The sequence below is a fragment of the Glycine max genome, chromosome 5 (genome assembly GCF_000004515.6).
Source record: "Glycine max cultivar Williams 82 chromosome 5, Glycine_max_v4.0, whole genome shotgun sequence".
Taxonomy (NCBI): Eukaryota; Viridiplantae; Streptophyta; class Magnoliopsida; order Fabales; family Fabaceae; genus Glycine; species Glycine max.
The window spans coordinates 29,198,141-29,225,482 of NC_038241.2; the positions used below are offsets into that span (position 1 = coordinate 29,198,141).

Consider the following 27,342-nt stretch of genomic DNA (forward strand, 5'->3'; position numbering starts at 1 on the left):
CCCTACCAAATTAGTTGCTTCAATTCTTGAAGGAAAACATTTTCATTTCAAGACGTTTGAGTGCAATTCAAAATCAGTATCAATTTCAAATCATTATTTGTTTTACTCCCTCCTTGCATTAGAAAAAAATAATAACTCCGTCTATTGATTCATTATAATTTCTTTTGTCCCATCTTTTTTAGGTTATTTTCTTTATTAACATCTTATTTATTTATTTTACATAATCTTGACATGTGTCAATATGTATTTGATTAAAAAAAAATTCTTTAAAAAGTGAATAAATTTGAGTAATTACATTTATCTTAGATATTCAATAATAATTTTTATCTCTAACAATGAGTACCTACTCTTGTGTATGTGTTGTGTGTGTGTTTGACTTAGGTATTTTGTAATATTATTAAAATATGATAGACCACTACTGCAATGCACAAAAAATAATATAATAAAAAAATTCATATAAATCATCATGCATTAAAAAATATATTGAACTAAAATTAGTATAAACATCAATTAAAAAATGTTATAAATATAAAAATAATATAATGCAATAGAAATACGAACACAAGGTGCGACGATGCATTTGTTTCCGCTAGCTAATATAAAAAGTAGATCTTTATTTTTAAAATCTCTAAAAAAAATCATTAATTGATACCATAATTATTTTTCTTTTTAATTTAAAAGAAACTAGGTGTGTCCAAAATTAATTTTAAGTTAAAATAATTTTATGTAGTTTTGTTTTAAAAACAATTTTAACATAAATAAAAAATTAAAGATAAATTACATCATTTAAAAAAAAATTAACATAAATCAAAATTATTCAAAAGAATACTTTTCAATGCATATATAAATACACACTAAGAAAATAGAAAAAATATTAAACACTTTAGCCCGTCCTCGAGAGTCACGAGGATAGACACCGAAAGACTGGCTCGAGAGTTGGGCCTTAAGAATCATGAAGCAAAATATTTTTTTTTTGGTTTAATTATTGGTTTGTTCTTTATAGTATTATTATTTATATTTTTTAGTTTATATAATTTTAAAGTAATTTTTTAGTTTTTATAGTTTATATTTTAATTTTTTTAGTTCCTGTAATTTAAAAGTGGTTTTTTTAGTCCTTATAATTTATATTTTAATTTCCTTTTAGTCCCTATAATTTAAAAATAATTTTTTTTAGTCTCTATATTTTATATTTTAATTATCTCTTAATCTTTAAAATCAAAAAATAAGTAATATTAATAATTATAATTAACTAAATAATATTAACAAGTAATTCATAATTAATTTATTACAAGATAATTTATAATAAAAAATAATTGATAATTTATAACTAATTTATAGTTAATTATTTTTATATTTTTTAGTAAGGATTAAAAGGTAATTAAAATACAGATGATATGAACTAAAAAGATCACTTTCAAACTATAGGAACTAAAAAAAAATTAAAATACAAAATATAAGGACTATAAGAATTATAAATACCACTTTTAAATTATAAGAACTAAAAGAGAATTAAAATATAAATTATAGGGACTAAAAAATCACTTTTAAATTATAGGGACTAAAAAGTACTAATTGTGAAACTATAAGATCAAATGAATAATTTAACTTATTTTTTAATTTATTTTTTTTCTTGGGTCCTCACTATGTATTTCTTTTGTATTATCGAGAGTATACTTTATATTTTTATTCGTTTTATTATATTTTATTTTAAGAATATTTATATCATTTTATACATATTTCTTTTCTTTCTTATCTTTGATGAAGGAAGAGAAAACTTATATTTTTATTTCTTTTATCTTCTCTCCTAAGAAATATATCATCCACACAGTGCAAGTGTAAGTGTATATTAGCATGTGAGATTCCATGAGCATTTTCCCATCAGATTTCCGAAATGCAGAAATAGAAGTGATTGTCATTTTCTCATGTGATTGTATAATAATTATAAGGATAAAATATATTTTTAATTCTTTGTATTTTCAGTCAAATTTGATTTTAGTTCCATACTTTCAAATTCACCAATGTGATAGTGAGACTTTGAAAAACATGTAAACTTAATCTCTTCTCTTTAATACAAATGATTGAATTTAGGGACTAAATTTATTTTTCAACCTTTAAGAACTAAAATAGTCAATTTAAAAATATAAGGAATAAAATCAAATTTTACTAAAATTACTTGAAGAAAAAACATAATTTATCTTAATTATAATTATAGATTGAGGGAGTTTATTTAAACTTATTTTTTAAAATAAGTATTTTTTAATAAAATAAACATTTTTTTATTTTTCTAACATGTTTATCTAACTGTTTTTATTTAAAATAAATAGTTTTTTTTCCTTTTTTTAAAGAAAAAAAATTCTATATATTTCTTAAAAAATATATTTTTAAAAAGTGTTTTATTTTAAAATTCCTTCTTCTTTTAAGTTGATACAATCTCACTCATATCCCTCTTAAAAAAAGATAATACCATAATAATAGCAAGAAATTTGTGCAATGTTATTTCTCAGAAGAAGAAAGAGAAAGAAGGATTAAGGATGTGCCGTGATAATATGGGACTGCACGGATCACGTAGTACAGCAAACCCATAAAAGTGTACAACACCCCCATTATCATTTCCCACTATAAATTAAATTAATCAAAATCCATATAAAATAAAAATAATAAAAACTACTATGTACCAACCAAAGCAAATGTTATATGCAATGTTTCTGTGTGCATGTATGCATATGTATATATATATATATATATATATATATATATATATATATATATATATATATATATAAGAAACAAAGAACCCAAAATCCACAGCTGTAAATGCATGTCCGTAAGTGGGAACTTGCCCCTCACATCTGGTGAAAAATTTGTGGCGTTTTGCTGTTCTCTGGTCCTCTTTGTCTTTCATATCATCTTACTTGTTATACTCATCAGGGTTCTGTTCTATTCTGATGCTTCTCCTTTCGAACAATTATTATACAATCTCGGGTTGTTGTTTGTTTGAGTAGGGGCTCGCCAACCCAAGGACAAGTGTTTCCCTTTTCGGGGCTCCTCCTTTTTCTTGCACTTCTGCATTTTTTTTTCTCATTTGTCTTTCCATGTTCCATCACTTCAACAATATAAACAAATCTTGCCAAAATATATATTGCTTCCTATTAGTTGTTAGTTACTGATCTTCACTTCATCCCGTTTCGTCCATTCCCTCAGTTACCATAATCCTCTTTGTCTTATGTCTCTCTTTTTTCTCTTTCTTTTTTTTTACCCCTCCACCCTATAATTAGAACCAAATTGCATTTTCTCTTGCTTGAGTTGAGTTCTCTTTCATTACACCATAACCTTTCCAACCTTACAAAATTTTCATACTTTTCCTTCTCCCTAAAATGGGTTTTGATCATTATGTCATTTGTGGTCAAAGACTTGGCTTCGTTGGCATTTGTCTTTTGTTTCTGATTATTTCAAGCTTGATTCAGAAGGGTTTGGTTATTGAAGGTATATGAGCAATCTTTAAGGCTTCCAAGTGCCAAGTATGTAGAAACCAACTCTAACTAACTATAACATTTTTCTCTTTGTTCTAACAGGTAGAAAGACTCAAAAACTAAGTCATTTTCACCAGGTAAAATTTGGTTTCCCTGTAAAATGTTTCATGTTAATTTGCTTGAAACAAGAAAATACTAATTTTTACCTGGAATTTATGATTTATGCAGACCGTAAATGAGGATAAAATTATGCTGAGGCCACGAATAGGCTCAAGGCCACCAAAATGTGAGAGAAGGTGTAGGTCATGTGAGCACTGTGAAGCAATTCAGGTACCCACAAACCCCCAAGCGCAAAACCGAAAGAAAAACTCTTCAAAGTTTTCTTCAATTGCATATGCCAGGGTAGGTGGCAGTTCCAACTACAAGCCCATGAGTTGGAAGTGCAAATGTGGGAACCTCATTTTCAACCCCTGAATCCAATTGTACCAACATTTAGTTCATTTATATATAATCAAGGATATCAATTTGGCAATTCTGTACATGATTATTAGACACTCTTAAGTGATTCTTTCTTTGGAACAAGCTCTCATCTAATTTATTTTGTACTTAATTATATCATAGCCCCCAGATGCTATCTTTTTCATAGCTTTATTCTGTTCTAAATATTAAACAGATCGTTGGCAGCTTTAACTCTATTGCATGGTTGTTTTAAGTAATTATTTAAGTTATCAACTGGCAAATAGCATTAAATAATTAAACATGGTTGATTTATTGTGTTAATTATTTCCAACATTTTGGGTACTATTGAAATGCAAATGGGGTGTGCTATATTAACTTTGAGCAGAAGAATAAAAGAAGAATTAGATATTATAAGTTGATTTTTTTTATAAAAAAAAAAAAATCACCTAACATGTCTCAGCAATGACCAAGTGGATTAATGTCTACAAGCAGTAGTACACTTGATTTTGAAAACCCAATGCCACATTGCCATGCCCTGCTGTTCTCTCTTGTTTTTAGTTTTGCATTTCTGATTGAGAAATTTTGTTGTCAGTACTTTCTGATAGCATAGCAGCCACCCCCCTGCAATGTGTAACCAGAGGAAGCAACAGATAAAAGAAATTGACATGTTAACCTTTGATTGTCCTCTTGATTTTCGTATTTTTATCTGAAACGTGAAAAAAGATTGAATTTTTACTTCTTACTAGTTGTCCTTAGCTAGCATTGAGTTGCTTTCATGGTTCATCTGCACCGTCACATGCCCTTGATTTAGAATGGATAATATATGATATATATGTATTTATCTTGTGGGTGACCACTACCTCTATCATCCACTCGAAGAACTTTTGAACAAATACAAGATCAACCACTTTACAGTTTAGACTATAATGTTATTCACCTAAACAAATTATAACCTCCTATGGCCCATTCTTGGTTAAATTTTTTGGCAAAATACTTATAAATACATTGTAACTTGACCAAATATTTACAAGAGTTTAATTTTTTTTTATCTGTAAAAATAAAAAAACATATACTAAAGAGTTTACAATAACTCATATTTTGCTCATATTTTGTCCAACTAATTAAGTTAAACTTTTCATTATAAAATTTTAATCTATATATAATATGGGTTTAAGAAAATTTATACACATAAAGTATGTTTGGATAGCACATAAAAATTAATTCTCTCTCACAAAATCACGGTAATATTATAAAAAAATAATTATTTATTGTGTTTCTTTTACTTTAAAAAATAATGAGCATAAACCTAATTCAAACTCACTCTACATTGATGAATAGGACAACAAGGTAACTTTTTCCATAAATGTTTTACCAATGTAATGCCATTATGAATAGCATATAGGCTGGCTTACAGACACCAGGCACCTGATCATTAGTCACTGAAGGGAAGCAGAGGATCTCCTCAAATCATAACCTAAGACAAGTGATATTCAAAGCCAATTTTTATGGCTTTTCCAATAACGTGCTAATGAACTTCTGTGTGCGATAATGATGTTTTATTATTATTAAAATTTGAAACTAAACCCAAGTTGGGATTCTACCACTCAAATGACAAGACGATAAAAAAAAAAAAAGTCAGATGATACAATGTAGTTACCATTTTGTATGCCGTTGATCGTTGCATCAATTGTAAGGGTGCAGGAGATTAACTAGTGCTATTTTTGAATAAGGTAAAAGTTTACAGGTTTTTCCCGTTTCACATTTTTGGCCTTATAAACGTGAAACAGAACGGGGTCCCTTGTTATTATTAGAAATGTTTGACATTAAAATGAAAGAAAAAAAAAAGATTATGACAAAAGGTAGATGGGATACTGCTCTGTCCCGTCATTCCTAGTTCTTACATCCTATCATGCTGAATCTCAGATTTAATATTTTTTTTTTTCTTTTCTGAAGACATGACTACACGAATAACACGATAGATAGTAGTGTTTCTTTTCCCTCAAAATAATACAAGTTATTAATTAAAAAGGATAAAAATAGGTCGGGAGTCAGGATCAATAACTTGATCGATTTGCAGCAGGCTTTATTAACAAAAAATGTCAATGCTTTATATCATCTATAAAGTTGTGTTAAAAATGGATAGAGTATAATTTTCCTTCATAATAAATCAACCAATTTTTACATTGACAATAAAAAATTATTATAAATATTATGCAAATCAATAAATATACTATAGAAACTGTAATTGGATAATAATAATAATAAATTACACTGCAATATTTTAATTGAATTTACAATAATCAAATGAAAGAAAATTATGAAGAAAAAAATTAGTAATATTAGCAAATAGCTTTTCGGTATACTTTTATCAATAGACTATTTATTGTATCATAGGTAGGATTCATAACCAATAAGGTTGGATCTAATGAAATATTTTTTCAATGAATGTTTAAATTTTTACTAGATAATCTTGAATCACCACTTGGTTCATGGTCCTGATCAACTAGACATGTAATGTTTGTTTGTTTGAAGCAAATTTGGTATCATGAGACACAACAAAATGTAATATTATGGAGACAGTTTGGGCGTTGAATGTGGTTCAACGCATTCTCAAACACAGTCATAATTAAATGTTATTAATTGTTTTTCATAAAATTAAAAAACTTAAATACTTGTGACATATATATACGTTGGTTGGGATTATGGACAAGTCCAAAACCAACTAATAATTTCTCCCACTAGGAAAGGTGTCCGAGTATCGGACTGTGTCTTAAATATGGAAAGAAAAAAAGTTCTATGGTTGGAACTTGGGCTAGAATGGTCTTCTAATTTTAAAAATTAACCTTTTGCAGTAATTGGTTCTATATTGTCAATAGACACCTTTTTCCTTTTGCATAAATATGAACTACAGCAGTATTGATATTGAAAAATACGTTTGTCGATCATGAAGTAAATTAGAACCCAATATAGCATCGAAAAAAAAATTAGAACCCAATATAATATCCATAGCTTCTTTTCTGTGAGCATAACTTCATGGAAAAAAGCTGAGCAAGCAATATCGACATAGATCAATGCTATAGTTTAGTAACTATAAATATTAAATAGGTCTAGTTTGAGAGACACGGATAACTTTGGTGGATATCTAAAAAAATTCCAATGCCGTCACATGTACAAAATCAATATATGTTAAAACTTTTGATTCAACAACTTAAGGACCTAATGAAAGACTAACCAATTAACAAAGGAAACTATACAAGGACAGAATGATGATAAAGTCGTTGTAAATTTGAAATTTCTATCCTAGGAAAATCGTTAAAAGCTAGGAATTAAAAGAGACATTATGAAAATGCCAAGGAAAATGACTACAGAAAGAACAGAAGCTTTGCGTTAAAGGTGAATAACAATTCTGTTATCCTAGAATTGAACACTCATACCATTTTACCTTAATGTAGGGTCACTAAGTTTAGATCAAAGAATATGTGAGAGTACACTAACACTGGGGTGGTGGCAGAAGAAATCACGTGACGGTGAGAGATGGGAGCCCCTACGAAGATAGTAGTGTATGTTTGATATGCAAATAAAAAAATTGCTACCAAGTAAATTCAATGAATAAAAATAAAAATCATAATTCTTAAACAAAATCACTTTTTCTTCAAAAATCATTTTTCACCCAATTTTCAAATATGTACTTATTTATCCTTCCTAGACTCAGAAAAGATAAAAGAGAATGTTGGTGCAAAGGTGAAGACTGAGTGAACTGAAAAGCTGAGGGATCACGTGAACAAAAAAATTAAAAGGGATTCTGATTCTTTTATCATGCATGCCTTTTACTTCAAGTTTTTTTGTGCTGTAAATATCAGCATTCAGCAACAACACGGTTATGATTTATGAAGTTGCCCCATCCCTGTGGCGTGGAAAAAGAAAAACTAGTCACAACTGTAACAAAACAAGGGATTTATCTTTTCTGTTGTTCTTTTTTGTGCTATTATTGTGTTATTCTTTTAAAAAATACAATTTTAAAAATTTTAAAAATTAAATATTATTATTAAATATTAATATAATTAATCTTATTTTTATGAAAGATAATAGAGAAGTCAAATTTTAAAACAAGTCACACTAACTCAAGTTCCAATCTGATGCTGATGGGCCTGAACCTGACGCATCGTCAGAGAGTGAGTGATAAAGCTACATGAATCATTGTGTAACGCCTTTGTCAGGGGGTTTTCTCCACGCACGTCCTTGTTAATTTGGATGCATTTTATTGGCTCTTGCTAAATACACCTCACTGTTTCTTCTCATTAAATTTTTTTATTACCCTTTTAACCCTATTTCTTGTTTCTACACACCCCCACGAATGTGTTCTTCCTTTAAACCTAGCATTCACACATTACAATCCCTGGCACTGCGTCGAGAGAATAACCGTCAGGCAAAACTTTAACTGAAATATAACTCAGAGATACGAGAAAGACTAGTGTCAGGCTCAATCATTGACAATTTTGCAATCTATGTTAGTCCGGCAAAATTATGTCATGGCCAAAATCAATATGTTTTGCAAGCTTTTTCTAATCTATTAATATTGCCCTTGTCAACATTTTGACAAGTCTAAACCCAAAAACTTTCTGAGATCACAACAAACTGAAAGAGGATTCTTAACAGCTAATGCATGCATGTGTTAACCTCTGATAACTCAAATAAGTTACACTGGCTATCGAACACTACCATAAGATCATCATGTTCTCATCACAATGTACACACTAGTGTCGTATTAAACATACTTAATTTGAGAAACCTGTTTTTCACAAGTAGAGCTATTTTCAACAAGGTACATGACAATGAAGCGAGGTTATAATGTAAATTACTTTTATTTTAATTGTGGCATTTATCTACGAAAACAACATCAACATCGATCAACATAAAGCAAGCTGTAAGCATGCATGAAGTTAAACTACGGAAAGTCGATCACAGCAATACAGCATGGTATAGTTTAGCTCCTCGGATACATCAATATAGCAAACATTTATAGAAGACAATTAATGGTGTACAGAAAAATTATTCTTCAAGTTACAAAACAATGGTTGCAGCCAGAAGTCCTGTCTGACACAACAGAAGTAATAATTTGATGCTATCACATTCCCTTTTTCTCCCTCGCACCCTCTCCAAAAAAATGAAGGGAAAAAAAATTAGATCTATTAACAAAATTGGCCATTCAATTAGAGACAAATGGGGAGTGTTTTGGTTGGTTGAAAAATAAAAGAATTCAATGTGTGAATGAATACTATTTGCGACCTGGACAATTATATCGGGTTTTTTTTTTTTTTTTGCTGAATTATTATATCAGGTTATTATAAGTAATAAAAGTTTTAAAATGAAAATAATTAAAACAACTTCATTTTAATTTATTGCTTTTGTGTCACTTTCATTTCATATGCATTTTAACAACTTTTTTCTCTATCAATATTCTCCCACAAGACTAATCTTTTAAGACATTATAAAGTACTAAAATAGATACCTCTCTACCTACATTTGTTTTTTATACCATACAGGTAAATCTGATAATCAAACCTAAGACTATATATATATCGAAAAATCTGAACTCCTTCAATTCAAACTACACATGCTTGCGTTCTAACAATTAATTTAATTTCGAATGTCATTTATTTTAATAATAGAATTTATTTTCAAGTATCATTCTATTTTTTCATTATTTACCTATTTCGTTGCATAATTCTATTATTAGTTAGTATTTATTAAGTGTTTTTTTACTGAAGTACTCATTAAATTCACCATCCTTTACTTTCAATTTTTCCTTGACTGGCTCGCTTGTCTATGCTTATGTTTAAAGAACCATCTTCTCCTCTTATTGATAATAAAATTAGTTTTTGCAAAATTTGAATTTTTTAAAAAAAGAAATTGAAATAAGGGAATCATACTCAATTTCTAAGTAGAAGTAGTTTTCCAATTAAAAAAAAAACATCAATTCCAAGAAATCAGTTAAAAATCCAACATAAATCTTATTAGAGATTGGACCTTATATAGTCTATTCCTGTAGACCAATCTCATTGGGCTTAAGAAGCAAATTAACATTGTCTATTTAACACTGCCTACCCACTTGGGCAAACCCGGACCACGGCACAAAAATATACCTAATTTTGGTGGTGGGGAGGGCATGTGTTTTCCACTAAAAAATAAAGACGATTATAAGCAAAACGTTTGAACAGCACTCTTACTGAAACATAAAGAGCAACAAAGTTTGAATTCTGAAAGAAAATCAAGATCCACAGCAGAAAGAAGTTAGTAGTAATTTACTACAACGCAATCGTCTAATACGCTAGCTGTCACAGACTCTCAAGACATTAACCACATACTATCACATAAGAAAAGTATTATGAGTTATCAGGTTAATATTTTGTCATCAAACATTTGATATAGCATAATTTTCAGCTGATTACTTAGGTAGCAGCCAGTAGGTTCATTTCATAGATGAGTATACTTAAAATGGTTTTAACATCTCAAAAATAATTTATAACTATTTTTTTAATAAATTTATTAACTTTTAAATAATTATCTTAAAAATCAAATTATTATAATTTCTAACTAATGCACGCATATTAAACATCATTACTAATTTCATAAATGAAAATAAAGAATCTTATCTTTTTAAGCATATAACCGTATGAGAACATTTAGTAAAGGAGAAATTTTTACTTTTTCAAGAATCTTGAAAATTTTAGTTTCTCAAATTTAATACATATTTTTAAGAAATATATTCCCAAAAAGCTATGATTCTTGAGAATTGTTTTTAACTCACATTCCGCAAAAACATTTGGGTGGTAGAGGGGAGTGGGAATCATATTTTCTCAAATTTAATTTTTGTTTTACTATAGTAAAAATATTATATTTTTCTTATTAAATTATTTAATGTGATAAATAATTAAAATTACTAGTAAAATATTACATAACTTTTTTATTTCTATAAAATTTATTTAAAGATTTTTAATGGTGAATCAATAAATTTTCTTTATTTCAAGAAAATATTATTTCCAAGATTCACGATTTTCAGGTCGTGGAAAAAAAATTCTCCTACCAAACACCCTTTTAAGAGTTTTTTTTATATCCATGATATTGATATCTATATTAAAAACACTTATCAGTTTTAATAAAAAAAAATTCTTTTAATCATAATTTTTCAAAAATAAGTCTCAAATTTAATATTTTGATTAAGAGAACGAAATTCAATATCATTCAAATCAACGTTTTAATAAAATATAATAATAATTTGGATTGTATGTATGAAAAACATTTGTTAAAATAAATCAATTCCTTAAATGATGTTTTGTATTTTAAAGAATTAGTCTTTAGTTTTCAAATGAAAATACCCGAAATTAAAAAAAAAAAAAAAAAACAAAAACTGGCGGTTATCCAGACACTGCACCACATAAACCGGTTTGCGTCACGGCGGAGGTGGGTTGATTTTGCCAGCTGGCGGCGGAGACTGGAAGCAACCAGCTTCGATTTCAACCCTATCTTACTGCTTTGGCAAAGTGAGAAACATGAAACATTAGTATTTTATTTTAACATAATTACTTGGTATGTTGATTGAATCGGACGGTTGGAAGAGCGTCACCGACATCATCAACGGTCGAGATTCGCGGAACGTCACGTGTCGGATTTGGATCCACCAAGTGCCTAGTGCTTTCCCCCCTGTACGCATGAGGTGGTCCTTATTTTACCCAAAGACACCGTCGGTTTAGACTCAATCTTAAGTTTCTTTTAACTTTGAGTGACAAAACAGTTAAACAAAATTAACCTATCTTATATAGTATCTTACATAATATATTATATAACTACCAGTGCAAACAAATACTCCGTGTATTTGGAAATTATCTATATATAGAGAGAGAGTTAGGTGTAACTTTTGAAAGATGTAATTTTTTATTACAGGTTAAAATAAAAATATTATAATAATTGAGGATAAAAATGCTAAAAAATGATAAGATGATTATTTTTTTTATAATAGTTATAGATTATAGATATAATAATATAAATTTTGTGTTTCAGATCCGTTGTTGAGTTACTATAAATAAGTGAGAGATGCCTGATATTGCCATTTGCCAGTTTTTCAGTGTCAAATTATTGTTAAATCTGCTTTCCATTCCTGTTGCGGGGAAGGGATCAGATCCAGTGAGAAAAAAACTCCAAAAAACAGGTTTTTTTTTGTGATCTCTTATTCATTCCCAGAGCTAAGGAAGAGCATGCTATGCAACTACCTTTTGTAAGCACTGTCTCATCCCAGAAAAAAAGGACGAATCTTTGTTGAATACTAAGTATCTCAGTTTCCTTCGGGTATGTATGCATGTAATGTCATGTGTGTGCTTTTACCATTTGTAATATATGCCAACTTAGTTGTGATGTTGTTTAGAGAAACCATTCTTGATCTGGGTACATGTGTGAATGCGTTTTGAGTGCGTGTAATACATTATCATTTGTTTTATTTTTGTTTCTGGTCACACGTTCTTTTGTTGATCTAGATTTGGTTCCCGGATATCAGTATGTTATGTTGCTATTTTTATCTTCCTCTGCTAATAATTTGAAATTAGGATGTGTGTGGTGTTTATATGATTTGTTGAAGAGTAGGTTGCAGATGTGGCCTTGTATTTTATAAGCATTGTGTAATTTAATATCACTAGTAGAACTGATAAAAATATTACTTTGTTTATAATACATAGGTCAAACTTTAAATTTGTATCTTTTTTTCTTCCTTTGCCTAGTTCTTTCTTATCAGTTGTGCTGTTGAGTTTCTATTTGTGAATTTGAGAGTCCCTTATAGAGTTTAATCTTCATATGATCAGGTTATATTGGAAAGAAGTAAAATTTGGAGAGTGAGGAATTTCCAGAATGTTCAGGTTATCTCCCCGGAGGAGCCAAAGATCCAAAGGCTTCAAGGTGAAGCATGCTCTACAGTTATGTGTTCTGCTTGGAGTTTGTATCTGGCTGATTTACCAACTCAAACACTCTAATGAGAAGAAATCGTCCTATGTAGAAAGCACAAAAACTACCAGTGAGGTTGTCAAGTTTGGGAGGAAGGACCTCCATCCTCGCGCGGAGGAAACTTCTGTGGTAGATGCAAGGCACAAGGAAGAGGACGAGGAGGAAGAACAACAAGAAAATAAGCAAGAAGAGCAACACAAACTAGATGATGTTAATGGTGTGCAAGATGAGGTCCTAAAGCATGAGCAGAATGACAATGAAGAGAATTCTGAGCATAGACAGGATTCGGTAGACCAAGAAACTGAAGAAAATTCTGAAAATGTAACGACACAAGTGGAAGGCGAACAGCATAATGAGAAATTTGGTGAAGAGAATGACAATATAGACAACAAGGAGAATGAGGAGAACAAAAGTGAAGGGGAGGACAAGGAAACTGGAGAGAATAAAGAAGAAAAGATTGAGCAGGAGAATGACAATATGGATAACAAGGAGAGTGACAATACAGTGAAGGAGAATGAAGTGGAGAACAAAGAAACTGAAGAAACTAAAGAAGAGAAGAATCAGCAAGAGAATGAAGAGGTGAAGCAGAATGAAACTGAAGGGATGGACAATGGGGAGGAAAATCATGAGAAAGATAGTAAAGAAATAACAGATGAGAGCAATCAAAGAGAAGCTGAGAGAGAAGAACATGACAAGATTCAGGAAGGGACTTCATCTGAGAATCAAGTTCAGGATGGGGGGAAAAATGAGGAAGAGCATAGAGAGGAAAATTATGCAGGAGATAATGCCTCTAGTGCTGTAGACAATAAATCACAGGACGCCTCAGATGAAAGTTCCAAGACAGAAGAAGAATCTGACAAAAAGGAAAAGAATGAGTTTGAGTTGGAGTCTCAGAAAAATGGTACTGAAACTACAGAAGTGGCTGATTCTACTGCCACAACAAACAGCCAAGGAAATGAAAATGATGCTGAAAATCAGACACAGTCAGAGAATGATTCACAGAAAAGTGTTATGTTGGAGTCAGAATCACAGCAGCAAGAGCAGAATGACTCCACAAAGGATGGTGTAGAAACTCATAGAACTGAAGCATCTGAAAATGAAAATAACCCCAAGGTAGAAGACTCCAGTGCACAGAGTACGACCCAAAAAACTGAAGATTCTTCTTCTAACTCAGATGCCTGGAAGGATTCTGCAACGAACGGTGAATACAAGGACACCTCGAGTAATTCGGCTCAGGATGAAAACATCAACAACAATTCTGTCCAAGAAGGAAATGCTGCATCATCCAATAATGACAACAAAGATGCTAGCCAAGATGTTCAACTCACTTCCTCTGATACTTCTTCAGAACAAAAGAAAGATGAATCTGCGAATATGGAAACTAACACTGGCTCTGCGCAGAATGACAATGTAAACTCTGATCAAAGCAACACAAACAGTGATGGAAGTGCTAATGACAAAAAAGATGCTAGCCAATCCGATACTTCATCTGAACAAAACAAAGAGGGATCCTCAAACTCAGATAACAGCAACGATGCTAACCAGAATGGCTCTAACAGCAATGAAAATGCAAATGACAATGAGAATGATAGTCAGGAAGCACAAAACAATGCTGATGCGGGACAGGGTGACAATGAGGTCACTGTTGAGAGTAAGACGAGTGAAAATGAAGGTGGTGCTCAGAATGAAACTGCGGAGTCACAAAAAGAAGAAGAATCTGCACACTTTGATGGAGATAGCAATTCTAACTCCAATGATCAAGGAAGTTCTGATCATTCAATCACTCGGGAGGATAAAGAATCTCGCGTGGATTTGGGAACTCTACCACAATCCAATGCAGAAAACAATAACATTGAGGTTACTGCTGAAGAGTGATGATTCAGATTTAGAATAATTGTATCAAGCTTTTTTTGATCCTACTACTTTTTTCTATTTTTGTTGAGCCATGTATTGTTTCTTTAGTTGGCTATTATGCTATCAAGTTTTTTTGTTTAAACAGGGTCAGATTAAGAATTTAGAAAGACTTAGAGTTCTATTTGTATAAATCATTTGCTATTATTCATATGTAACCTGAACCCTTTTATGGAAGCAATAATTATCACGTTTAAAATATCATCAAAGCAAATTTCCTTCTGTTATTAGTATTGACCTTTTTCTTATTATAGACTTTTCAAAGGTTAGTGAATCAAAATTTAAATCACGAGTCGCTTGGTAATTTGAGTCATGAATCATTAATCGTGTCAAATTATAGGATTTAGAGACAGTAAAAAATGGTTTGGAATATATCATATAAATGATGTAGTGTTTAATGTAATAGTTTTGAACTGTAAAGTGATCAAAAGTCGTACAAAATAAAATGATAAATCATTGTGGAGTGTGTTAAGCATTTATTTATAAATGGAGAAAAAGAGTTATGTATTGATTTATATCTTTATTTAATCATAAATCATTATGTAGGATAAGTTTGTTAACTTTCACAATATTAATTTAAAAGTTATATAATAGTAATTTGTGATTAAATAATAATATAAAATTATATTTTAAAGTGTGAGTACATAGTTTTATTTTCTCATTTGAGTTCTGAACACTCCAATATTGTTCTGTTTTTTCAAACGATCAATTAATGAGTTTATTATGCTTTTTACATCTCCCAAAATATGGAAAGGAAATCGGAAAATTCTTCCCCACGAGACATTACTGCTTATAACAATAGCTGGTGTAAAGAGAACGAGTTTTCACCTTACGTTGGCTTTCATATCATGAAGGAACATCGAGTCACTTGTCATGGACTTAACACTCATCCATTTCTTACATCTTTTTGAAATTTGGACTTCTTTTATCTTTGTTTTCATTTTTGTCTTTTCTTGCTTTCATGACTTGGTTGAGTCTGTTGATATTTTTGACAATTGACACTAACACAAATGTGATTATATATTGATATTTGAGTCAAAAATCAGAAAGAGTTCAATTGCAGACAACAACGGACAAGCTAGGCAGTTCGTCTTTCTCTAACTGCACCTCTACAACTAACAGAATAGAAGGATGATGGAGCTACCATAACGGCTGCATGCTAAAATGTCAAATTTTATCAGTATAGTAATTTTTTAATTTTTAAATGATTGGTATAGTAATGTTAGTATTGCCTGTTATTTGCAAGATACTGAAAAGATAACACCAATGACACATGTCACAACAGTTATCAGTTAGGATGTTAATTTAATCTCTATTAACTTAATCTCTATTCTTTTGATGAGTTAGTGGAATGATCAGTTTTCCATTTTACAGTGAGATTATTTCCATCTTCATATATAGCTTACAGCAATTTCTACGTTCAAGTAGTATCTCTGTATAAACTGCTAACTCATTTGAAATGGTATTTTATGAAACATACACACTACACAGGTTGTATTGTCCTGCTATCCTTTTATACAAAGCCCATCATCTCACCATTGGAAATATTGAAATTGTTCATCTTTGGGTTTCTTATGTGTCCATGCCAAATTCCAGTCAATAAAATTTTTATCTTTAACACACCATTTACTGAAGTAAAAAGATAAATAAAATTCTTTGGTCAAGAGTTCTCAGACTTTATGAAGAGAAGAGACATCTAAAATATTTAGTGACAGTTGCTATTAGACATCAAATTTGGTGGAAAGCAGATTAAAAAAAATGTACAATAGAACTTTTTAAAAAACTATATAATACATTCCTACATTGCTCACTAAATTAAATTAAAACTGTAAGACTTCAGATAAAATAAATACATCACTTGCTCACTTCAAAAATACAAATTTAATAATGACGGAAAATTATAGTAGCATAAAAAATTACTTCCATGTCCAGATGTTAAAATGACTGGTAACATTTACCGCAATTAAATTTTTAATAATTTGAATCTTCCTTCATTTACTAAAATGAATTCCTTAACTTTAAAATCGAAACAATAGCTAAGATCGTCTTGAGGACGGGTCATCCTAAATACTTATTCCCAAAAACACGCACAATCGAAACAACGAAAACTAACGAGATGAGACATGATAAAAGTCTGGGGTCTTAAGATCATTTTCTTTAAAAATCTTACTGAACAAGAATCGGCATAAAAAGAAGCATCATATTGTTTGACAAATTTATTTTGTTTCAACCATACAAACGAACATGAGATAAAAACATGACAAACTAACGTTGCCAAGTGCAAGTTCTAGATCACATTTCAAAAATCACAATAATCATCATTATCACTATTCGTTGAACATTGACAAAACGAATGCCCACCAGTGCCACAAATACCTTCATTAAACCACTAATGCTCTTCATGGTGCTTCGTTTCAAATAGTCCATCGGGACCTGTTTATCATAAAGAACCATGTCAAACAACCTGAAATCTCCATCCAACAATATAATTTGAAGACAAAGGCAGACACAGTAGCATTAGATTAATAGCAGCAGCCCAGGCAATGCAAACAACACGGAAAAAATCAATTACCGGTGTACAAGCTAACAATAACATGTAATCTTGTCAATAAGGCCCTTTGATTGGATAAGTCATAAGCACTTAAAGAGGAAAAAAATGAAAAAGAAAATATACTTTTTCCATAAGCTAAAATTAGTTTATGCACAAGTTAAAATCAGCTTTTTGGAAACACCAAATAATTTATCTTCTCCAAAAAGTTAACTTCTGCATAAGCTAATTTTACCTTATCAGATAAGCTTATTTCAATTTCCTTTCTTTTTTTTCTTCTCCTACAAGTGTTTATGGAAAAGCTTATCCAAACAGGGTCGAAAGCATAAACAACAACCTTGAAACAATAGTGATAATCAAATGAGAGATGATACATAGCAGACAACACAAAAATAGTGAGTGACTGAGATATCATGTTGGTTGAGAGCAACTTTAATTCCCTTAAAATAATTTTTCAGAAAAAAGCAACAGTTGCATCACAAATTGTGAAGTTGAAGGAGCTGATGTGGCAACCAATTATATGCAAACTGTTCCTTTTATAAGATTCAGGTGCTTATCAATGAAAAAGGTAAAAAGATTAAAAAAACAGCGTGGAAGAGTGAAAATGGTGAAAACACAAAAATAGTGTGCTAGATGTGGGATAACTAGTGAAATCTATTTTGTGAACTTCTTAGCATCGTCACATCACTGGAGAGGAGAATTGCTTGATTGCAACAACAAAAAATAGTTGTGTCAAGGTAGGACTCAAAATTACAAATTAAACACTTATGCAGCTCTAAATAAAATCACTATTGGAGATGCTCCAAAGCAACAAATGAGTCACTTCTTAGACACTCTGCTTTGAGACTAGGGGATTTTTGTCTATACAAGTATCACTTCTCTATCCAAAAAGATCCAGAAAACAGAAATGACTTACAAGAACATGCCATGCTTATAAAAAATGAATGCTAAGTTCTCACAAATCCTTAGATTGGAAGCAGGATGGGCTTGGCAAATGCTGTTCAAACAAACATGTAAAATCTCAACGATAAAAAATTCTTTTACACTGGGGCTACAGCTAAAAAATGGCACTACTACAATGTCCTACTTGTAATTTTGAAAATTGGAGCCTGCGATATACCATTAACTAAAAACAGAAAGAGCCCAGACATAATCACATGTGAATAATCAACTAAAAACAGCCTGGCCACACCCTACCCATCCATTAGAAATCAAGTCCAGTATACTAATCAACAACAGACAGCTGCCCTTCACTCATTAAATGTCAAAACTAAAAAATACCCATACATACAGCTGCAATATTATAAACTAAAAAGATTTTCCACCACTAAAGGAACTGGAAAAAAAATCCAATCAATTCAAATAACTAGTTGAATGATTTTTGGGGAATTACATCTGGGGAACACTATATATTATGATATCAAAACATGAAATTAAAGACACATACCCCAGGGGAATTCCTTATTGCGGATATGCAAATATGGGTAAGCCTGCACAGAAAAGTTTAAAAAAAAATTAAGCTTTTCTTATACTAATACAAACCGAGTATACTAGAACATGCATTGGAGATGGTGAAAAGATAGAAAAGGAATCCATAGTAAGTAGTAACAACAGTAAATAGCTGCAGATGTGTAGAAACAAAAACTCACAGGAGGTTCTTTGAAGTGTGGGTGGCCCTTTGATAGATTATAAACGGCTAAACCAGTGCAACTAACAATGCCTAGATATGTAATCTTCTCCCATTTGGCCGTCTCATCTGGGAGAAGAGAAATAATCAAGAAATTAAAACAAAGCATTCAAATAGAATTCGTGCAAAGTACAAGATAGGTGGAGCTAGAAAAGATCTATCAATCTCAACCTGAAAAAGAAGCTACATGAAATTCTTAACAGAAAAGTCAACATTTGAAAGAGAATGTATCAGAACTAACATCTTAATCTAATATGGTGATGACGTTAGACGCAAAATCATAATATTACTTAGCTCGTTTAATCTGAATAAAGTGTCGATACATAGCAATGCAAATACATATCCGTTGAGGTTAAATCCAGCAATTCAAACACAACGTCATTATCGGATTTAAAACTAGAATTAGTAATCATAATCGAGAGAAAAAAATTATTTATCTATCATTTCTAATAAAAGCACTTGAAACAGTCAAACAAAATTAGAAGTCAAATCAATGCGCAAATCTAATTCAGTTGAGAAGAATTACAAAATTACAAATCCATTTCAACTATAAAAAAAAAAAAAAAAAAAAAAAACGAACGCACAACAGTTCAAGATAAAAGTAAAAAGAAAAAAAAAAACAAAAACTGAGGGCAAACTTTTTTAATCCTAAATCAAAGGAAACTAGACCAATCTCACAAATCCACAAACCCTTTCCGAACGAAAATTGGCCTAATGTGCGACACGCTTCCGCGCGAAAACCATACAGATTCGGGAAACAAACCTAACCTAATGCAGGAGATCTAATTATTAAAACCTTAAAGGAATAGGGTTAGATGAGAGAGAGAAAATAGGGCCCTAACATGCATCATCGTGATGACCAGAGGAAGCAAAGTTTCGCTTCGGAACCTGGGAGCCACGAGCGCTTCCTCTTAGGGCGCTTCGAAGAAAACCCGATCGCACCAGCGATGTCGCCATTGCTCGCCGCTTGACTCTTTTTTTCTGTATTTGCTTTGAAGGGGTAAGAAACAATAGGAACTACCTATATGTGAAAACTGCTTATGTATTCGCACCAACTCACGTGCCAAGAATTCCATCATTTTCTCTTGGTTAAAATCCAATTTTGGTTCTTGATTTTTAATTTGTAATTTTGGTTTTTTCTTTCAAAACAAGCATATTTACTCCATTTATTTTTAAAAATTCATGATTTTAGACTTTATATTTCAAAATATATATATTTAATCATTTTATTTTTAAAAATTCACAATTTTAATTTATATATTTATAAAAAAAAAACTATAATGTTGATATATTCTTCAATTTTATTTACGTGTCATAGTTAATTAGATTATTTTTTTATGATACCTTAAATGAATATGTTAAGTTTAAGATTCAAGTATATCAAAACAAAAGAAATAAAACTTAGGCAAAATTGAGAATTTGACTTAGATGAAAAATTTCATAAAATAGAAAGACTAAATGTTTCTATTTTAAAATAAAAAATTAAAATCACTGTTTTTTATGTTAAACAGAACTATCAAATGTCTTTGTTTAAAAATAGATGGACCAAAATTATAGATTGAGCAAAATAAGATACTAAAATTAGATTTAAGCTTTTTTAATGTGTTGTTGATTTTTATAAACATAGGTTGATTTAGTCCTTGATTTTCTTTTTATTTTGATTATCATTAAATTTCTCTATTTTTTTTTTATCAATTAAGGATACTTTTTAGTGAATGACCAAAAACATTATTTTGTTAACTCAAGCATATTGAAGTAAATTTATCTATTCACACCAATTTTTTGATATGGAGAGAGTTAAATAAGTTATATAATGAAATTCTTGTGAGAATGTTTAAGTTTAAAATCTCTTAATTATGATGTAATACTTATCTGATTCATATTAATAATATTTTGTAAAATTTCTTAATCACTAAGCAGGGAGATGAACAAATTTCAAAAGATATAAAATTTACAAAAATTAAATAACTTTGAATGAAGATATGTGATATCTTTGGTGTTAGAAACATATTCAAACACAGTTTAAGTATGGTTTAGGAATAAAAAGGGTAGAGTTATCCAAGTTAGTTGTAACTCATGAGTTTTGGTCTAAACTATAGGAATTTTTCGTGAAAAATAATTATGTTTGAGTTTTATAGAATTACTGTCCGCATCAAATTCTCTCCAAGTAACATAACTGCATATGCAATATTTAAACTCAAAATCCTGTTTGGGGTAATTTTTAGTTGAGTTTCAAAATTTTAAAAAATAACAAGAAGTTTTTAGTTTTTAGTTTTAGTTTCAAAAAAAAGTTAACTAGTTTTTAAAATATTATTAGTTTCAAATGAACCCATTTTGAAAGTTTCATATGTGATATCAACAGCAACAACAATGGTAGAAATACCAGTGATGGTTGCGGTAGCAATAACAATAGTAGTGGTAGTGAAGGTGGCATTGGTGGTAGTGGTAAAGGTGGCATTGGTGGTGATGACGATGTCAATGATGATGGTAATGATGACGTGATGGTGGTAGCAACGACATTGGTGGTATTAGTGGTGGTGGTGGTAGCAATGTCGGTGGCGATGGTGGGATGGTGGTGGCGATGACAATAATAGTGATGGAGGTGGTATTGTTGTTGTTGATGGTGGTGGTGATAGTGATGCTAACAATGGTGGTAGCAATGTTGATGGTGATGATGGTTGTGGCACCAAGTGGTAGCAATGTGGTGATTGTGGTTGTGGTTGCGATAACTTTGGCGGTGGTTGTGGTGGCGACGGTGGTGGTAGCAATGCCTGTGATGATGATGATGTTGGTGGCGATGATGGTAATCATGGTGGTGGCAACCAGTTGTGACGGTGACAATGATAGTGATAGTGACAATAACGGAGGTGATATTGGTATTGGCAATGGTGATCGTGGTGGTGGTAGTAGCGATGGTAGCAGCAAAAAGTGTCATTGTCAAATTTGACAAATGTGTTTTTTTTTAAACTAAAAATCAAATTCACAAAATATTTTTTCTTAGTTTTGAAAATGAGTGGAAAAGTATTTTGAAAATAATTTAAAAATCATTTCAGTCAGCATTCTAAAACTTGGATCGACCTTACTGGTCCATGAATCGTAGCCATGGCCAGTCCAATCATGCTTTCAGATCAGTGATGTTGTCAACCTATGCTTACATCATTGACTCGAACCGAAACTAGTAAAAATTGGTGAAACCCGACCATTTGACTCGTCCAATTTGACCTTTAAATCGATCTATACACATTGTCCAACACAATGAGACATTTTGAATACACTTTCAGCCTAGCTGGTTGCTTCTCACGCTAACCAAGGACTACATCATGCTTACCAAGGTCCTACTGTCGACTGGCTACTGATGCCTCAACTCTACCAAATGACCAAGATCTTGCCTTATTTGTGCACATAGAATGTGATAGTTTAAAAAAGATATTCCTAACACTTGTAGCAGAATATTAATATCTATTTTGCATTCAAAGTATACTACAACAATTAAAAATAGATAAAATTAGATTTGTGTATCCGGATGTGTGTTATTAAGCAACAATTTTTTTTAATAGTGTGAATACTCTGTGTGTATTCACGCCAAAATTAATTTCTGTTGTCAACTCTTTGATGAGTAAAACTCAAAAAAGTAAATCTTCTTTCTGCTTTTAAGGTCTAGAAATTAGGCTTAAACTTTTCTAGTTTGGTCTCGTACACTTTGTTGTTAGACATACACTTCTATTTATAATGCTAAATAAATATGGATTTGAGCTTTTTTCAAAAAAGAGAAAGTTGATTTAAAATAATTTCATATATCTTTATTTTTTATTTGAAAATAAAAAGTATGTCATATATCTTTATCTTATATCTTAAGAAGTTTCTTGATTTAAGGCCAAGATAATTCTCAAATAATAATATGATTAATTACGATAACTAATCACATGATTTGATCTTGATATGAAACAATAAAATTTTATTCTTATTTTGTGGACAACTTTCATATTTATAAAAATGATACTCTATTTATATTAATTATATTATTGGTGCTAGCAAAGAATATAATAATATTTCATTAAAATATTTATTTGACTAAATTAAATTCTTTAATTTAATTATCAAATAAAATGTTTTCTTATGCAAATATTATAACACTCGTTTGTGTATGACCATATAGGTTCAATGCTAAATCGTTAGTAAGTTAATCATAATTAATTTTTCAATCAAGATAGACGTCTAACAATACTCCTTATCGCCCAAATAGCATAATTATTATCATTTACCCTCAAGAACCAATAGAAGACTAATGTAATATTTTTTTCATTATTTACAGCTCAAGGTTAACTCTAGAATATAATATTATTGTCAAATTCTAATAAATTAACAGGTTATGTTTAATCAATAAATGACTTAAGAAACTATTTTTTTTTCCTTTAACTCAATTGCTCTGACCAAGGTCTTAATTATATATCATTATAGAGTTCAAACTCATTAACAAGAATTGATGGATTCCTTCTTGATTAATCATTAATTATACAAATATTTAATCATATTCAATATTCATTCAACAATTGTCCTAAGACATTAAGTGTACGAAATTAAAATATAATAAATAACTTGTCAATTATTATAATAATCTCATTTCAAAAGAAACTATTATATTTTTTCTTGAGAAACTTCCTATTATTAACCATTGGAAATTCTCAATTAAGTTAGTTCAATGATAACATCTACATGTACATCATCTATATATAAAATTTAACAAATGAGATCTATTAATCTTTTTCCAATAAAAATCATTACATATATATTGATCTATCTGGATTATTGATATATTCACCATAATCCTACGATCAAGAATGATTTAGATTAAAACTATAAAAGATCAGGTCATGTAGTTCAATTAATGACCCATTGTTTCAACCATTAACCCAATAACCTTGACCGAATTGATAATTATTTTTGTTTTTAAAATTGATTTCAATTCTATTTTTGGCAAACACGTTTGTTTTAAAAATTACATTTAAAAATAAAAAACTCTCGATCACCCCACAGAAGTCTTAAGATAAAAACAACTTTTTTTTTTAATATCAAACCGAAACAAATTTGTGTTAATTGATTTCCATGCTCCATAATAGTTGTAACTCATGAGTTTCTTGCAATATAGAGTTGAGTTAGAGGGGGAAAAAGGTCATTTTAAAATAGGTCTTAATGTGAGGACTTAGTCCACTTGTGGCTCGCAAGGGTTTGAATTTGGGTAAATCAGATTAAATTGTGGGTTGAAATTAGGAATGAATTCTCTCATGTGGAGTTTTAATATGACCATCTCGTGAAAATGTTGTGTTTATCAGTGTGGTGTTTTGATTCCATCTTTTCTATGGACTTGTCTTTGTTAGTAGCTGGTTGAGACATGTTCTTGCCACACATGGGATAATTGTCCCCATTATTATGTGGAATATTTGGTTTGGTGTGCCCAAAATAGAAAGATCTTTGAGAATTCCTCCATCACACCTATTGCTGATTTAAAGTGAGTTCTATGCTGTGTATTACCGTTAGAACTTACGGAAATATGTATTTCGCGGTAGATAACTTGGCATAGACCAAATATGGGTCGTTGTACCATGACCTTTCAAATGGGGGTGTTGTTATTATTGTTTTTATTAGAGAGTAAATTATATGGAAAGGAAATTGTTTTTTTTTCTTTTGTCAATCACACTTTTTCGCGAGGAGAATCATTGTGGGGATTTTTTAGCTGTTCTTTAAGATCCTCCCTCTGGCTGAGGTTGCTATTAGTTGTGGATGAAATAGACTTGCTTTTACTAGCAAAATGACGTCAGATGGGTGGTTTTAGAAACTTTTTTTCTCAGAGGATCTCTTTGTAAACTTTTTCCGGAGGGGGTCTTTTTTTAAAGGGATCCCGACAGTACCAATAGCGGGTTCAGGTATTCCGCCAACACCAAAAGCGGCTTCTTCATGCATAGGGTTCCGCTACTCCCATTGGCGAGATACCCCATGCCCACATGCCCACATGCTTTTTTACCCATGCATCCATCAACGCATCCATCATCATGCAGTTTCCGCCAGTCAAAGTGGCGGAATTGCTGATGCTGATCCACATGGATCCGCCAGTTGGTCTGGCGAGATTCGTGAAGGAAAAGAAAAAAAAAAAAGCTGGTTCCGCCATTGAAACTGGCGGTATTGGTGCAGGCTACTCCAGTGTGCATGAGGGTAGGTTTCAGTTCATGTATGGCTGTGTCTTTTTGCTAGGGTTCATAGGCTTTTCAGAAATAATGAAGAAAAAATTAAATAGGGTTTCAGAAATAACAAACTTTAATTTATTTTTTTACGTTGTAAGGAAAGTTTTTCCTTTGCCTTTAAATACTACGAGTCTTTGCACCTACAATACCGCATTCTTCTCTTCTCTTCTGATTGTGTTTTGAGTTTTTGGAGTTAAAGTTTGTGGTGTTTGAAACAAAATTTGACTGGTGGTGGTGTTATTCAAAGCTTCAATTAGGTATGCCGTAAATTTTTATATTATTATTATTAAATTTTAGTTAGTAATTGTTTTAGTTAGTAATAATTTTAGTTAGTAATGAATTGAGTTAGTAATTATATTACTTAAATTTTCAATCAAGTAATATAATTAGAATTGATATTTAATTATTTGTAATTATTTTAGTTAGTAATTATATTTAAAATAAAATATAAGTGAATTCAAGAAAATATTAGATAGTATTAGATAGATGTATTTAATTTTTTGAAGTATTTTATAGTGTAAAAATAATCTAATGTTATATTAGATAGTATTAGATAGATGTTATTTGTTATAGTCGGGAGTAGGTAGATATGTTTAAAAAAAAATAGATAATATTAGATAGGTGTGTTTAATTTGTCGTAGTTATGACTAGTGTAAAAATAAATTAATTTTATTTGTTATTAAAAAATTATAGATAGTATTAGATAAGTGCGTTTATAAAATAATGTGTTTAAATTTTTATACATATATCTAGTGTTAAAAAAATAGTTGTAGTTTAAATTTTGGTAATGTTATTTGTTATAAAATAAATGATAGATAGTATTAGGTAGGTGTGTTAAAAAAATATTTGTGTTTAAACTTTGGTAATTATTTTTAGTGTAAAAATAAATTAATGTAATTTGTTATAAAAAAATTATAGATAATATTAGGTTACGTCCGTTTAAAAAATACAATTTGTTTTTTTTTTTACTTATTTGTAGTGTAAAAAAAATTAATGCCATTTGTTATAAAAATAATTTTAGATAATATTAGGTTACGTTCATGTAAATAATACTATTTGTTTTTAATTCTTTGTACTTTGTAAAAATAAATTAATGTCATTTGTTTTAAAAAATAAATTATAGATAGTATTAGGTAGGTGCATTTAAAAAATATATGTGTATAATTTTTTTAGTTATTTCTAATATAAAAATAATTCAATGTCATTTGTTTTATTTTGTAGTATTTATTAGATATAGATAAATGTTTTTAATTGAAGATTTGTTATTTTTTGGTATGTCTACCATTTTAATACCCATTTTAATTGAAGATTATTTGATCTGTAGTATTTATTAGATTTATATATATATTTTTAGAATTAACTTATAATCCGTAGTGTGTTATTTTTTAGATTTAGAGTATTTAATTTTGGAGTTAATAAAATTGATTCGGAGTTGAATTTTTGTTAGTATGATTAATTATTTGATTAATTATTTATAAAAAAAATCTGTAGGTATATTTTGGTATAAGATGAATTTTGTTATAGCAGTCTTGTATTTCAATGGAAGGGTATATGAAGAGAATACTGGTATAATATTTGAAGGAAGTAAAAAAGCAATTCAAATTAATCGTGGAATGAGTTATAATGCGTTGAAAAAAAATAGGAGAAAAGGTAAGGTTAACAAATAATGAAATTATTTCTTGTATAAGCTGCAGATTTTTAGTTTCAGGAAAATATATTACATTACAAATTTGTGATGACGAAGATGTTGAAACTATGATCGAAAGTTTTCGGCAAAAAGAACAAATGTCAGTTTTAGAATTATACATAGAAAAAGATGTTGCTAGTGGTTCTGCGTTTCATTCTGCAAATTCTGTTAGATCATGTGGACATAATTTATCTAATAATGAGACGGAACCGCCAAGAAATGTAAGCAATTTACATGAGGATGAAGATGAAGATGAAGATGATGATGATGATTATCTTGTGTCAAATTCATACGTTGAAGACTCTTTAGATTAAGATGATAGTGTTGATGGTATATCTGATACAAACGATGAAGTC

General features: G+C 30.1%; 3 protein-coding genes across 4 annotated transcripts; 2 read left to right on the plus strand and 1 right to left on the minus strand.

Annotated features, from left to right (window-relative positions):
- Positions 1-2,801: 2,801 nt before the first annotated feature.
- LOC100785999 (EPIDERMAL PATTERNING FACTOR-like protein 2) lies at positions 2,802-4,046 on the plus strand. Its single transcript, XM_003524657.5, has 3 exons — positions 2,802-3,483; positions 3,573-3,607; positions 3,699-4,046. The coding sequence occupies exons 1-3, from the start codon at positions 3,375-3,377 to the stop codon at positions 3,942-3,944; spliced, it is 390 nt and encodes a 129-aa protein (XP_003524705.1). The 5' UTR covers positions 2,802-3,374; the 3' UTR covers positions 3,945-4,046.
- A 7,761-nt stretch (positions 4,047-11,807) lies between these two features.
- Positions 11,808-15,027, plus strand: LOC102661936 (uncharacterized protein DDB_G0290685). 2 transcript variants are annotated; one of them, XM_006579903.4, is made up of 2 exons: positions 11,808-12,272; positions 12,779-15,027. In XM_006579903.4, the coding sequence occupies exon 2, from the start codon at positions 12,825-12,827 to the stop codon at positions 14,790-14,792; it is 1,968 nt and encodes a 655-aa protein (XP_006579966.1). In that variant the 5' UTR covers positions 11,808-12,272; positions 12,779-12,824; the 3' UTR covers positions 14,793-15,027. The 2 variants fall into 2 exon arrangements, with proteins under 2 accessions (XP_006579966.1, XP_006579967.1); XM_006579904.4 differs by having other exon boundaries at positions 12,002-12,201.
- Positions 15,028-16,952: 1,925 nt separating this feature from the next.
- Positions 16,953-20,072, minus strand: LOC100527245 (cytochrome c oxidase subunit 6a). Its single transcript, NM_001250011.3, has 4 exons — positions 19,906-20,072; positions 19,026-19,132; positions 18,824-18,866; positions 16,953-17,261 (listed from the first exon to the last, which is right to left on the minus strand). The coding sequence occupies exons 1-4, from the start codon at positions 20,018-20,020 to the stop codon at positions 17,218-17,220; spliced, it is 309 nt and encodes a 102-aa protein (NP_001236940.1). The 5' UTR covers positions 20,021-20,072; the 3' UTR covers positions 16,953-17,217.
- Between the last annotated feature and the right edge of the window lie 7,270 nt (positions 20,073-27,342).

Excerpts from the sequence above, each read along its gene's own strand:
- LOC100527245 (NM_001250011.3), bottom strand. The coding sequence starts at position 20,020 with ATGGCGACATCGCTGGTGCGATCGGGTTTTCTTCGAAGCGCCCTAAGA. Across the intron at positions 19,133-19,905 it reads TGGTCATCACGATGATGCAT|ATGAGACGGCCAAATGGGAG; the intron begins GTTAGGGCCCTA and ends CTCTTCTCCCAG. Across the intron at positions 18,867-19,025 it reads CACACTTCAAAGAACCTCCT|GCTTACCCATATTTGCATAT; the intron begins GTGAGTTTTTGT and ends TTTTCTGTGCAG.
- LOC100785999 (XM_003524657.5), top strand. The coding sequence starts at position 3,375 with ATGGGTTTTGATCATTATGTCATTTGTGGTCAAAGACTTGGCTTCGTT. Across the intron at positions 3,484-3,572 it reads GAAGGGTTTGGTTATTGAAG|GTAGAAAGACTCAAAAACTA; the intron begins GTATATGAGCAA and ends TTGTTCTAACAG. Across the intron at positions 3,608-3,698 it reads AACTAAGTCATTTTCACCAG|ACCGTAAATGAGGATAAAAT; the intron begins GTAAAATTTGGT and ends TGATTTATGCAG.
- LOC102661936 (XM_006579903.4), top strand. The coding sequence starts at position 12,825 with ATGTTCAGGTTATCTCCCCGGAGGAGCCAAAGATCCAAAGGCTTCAAG.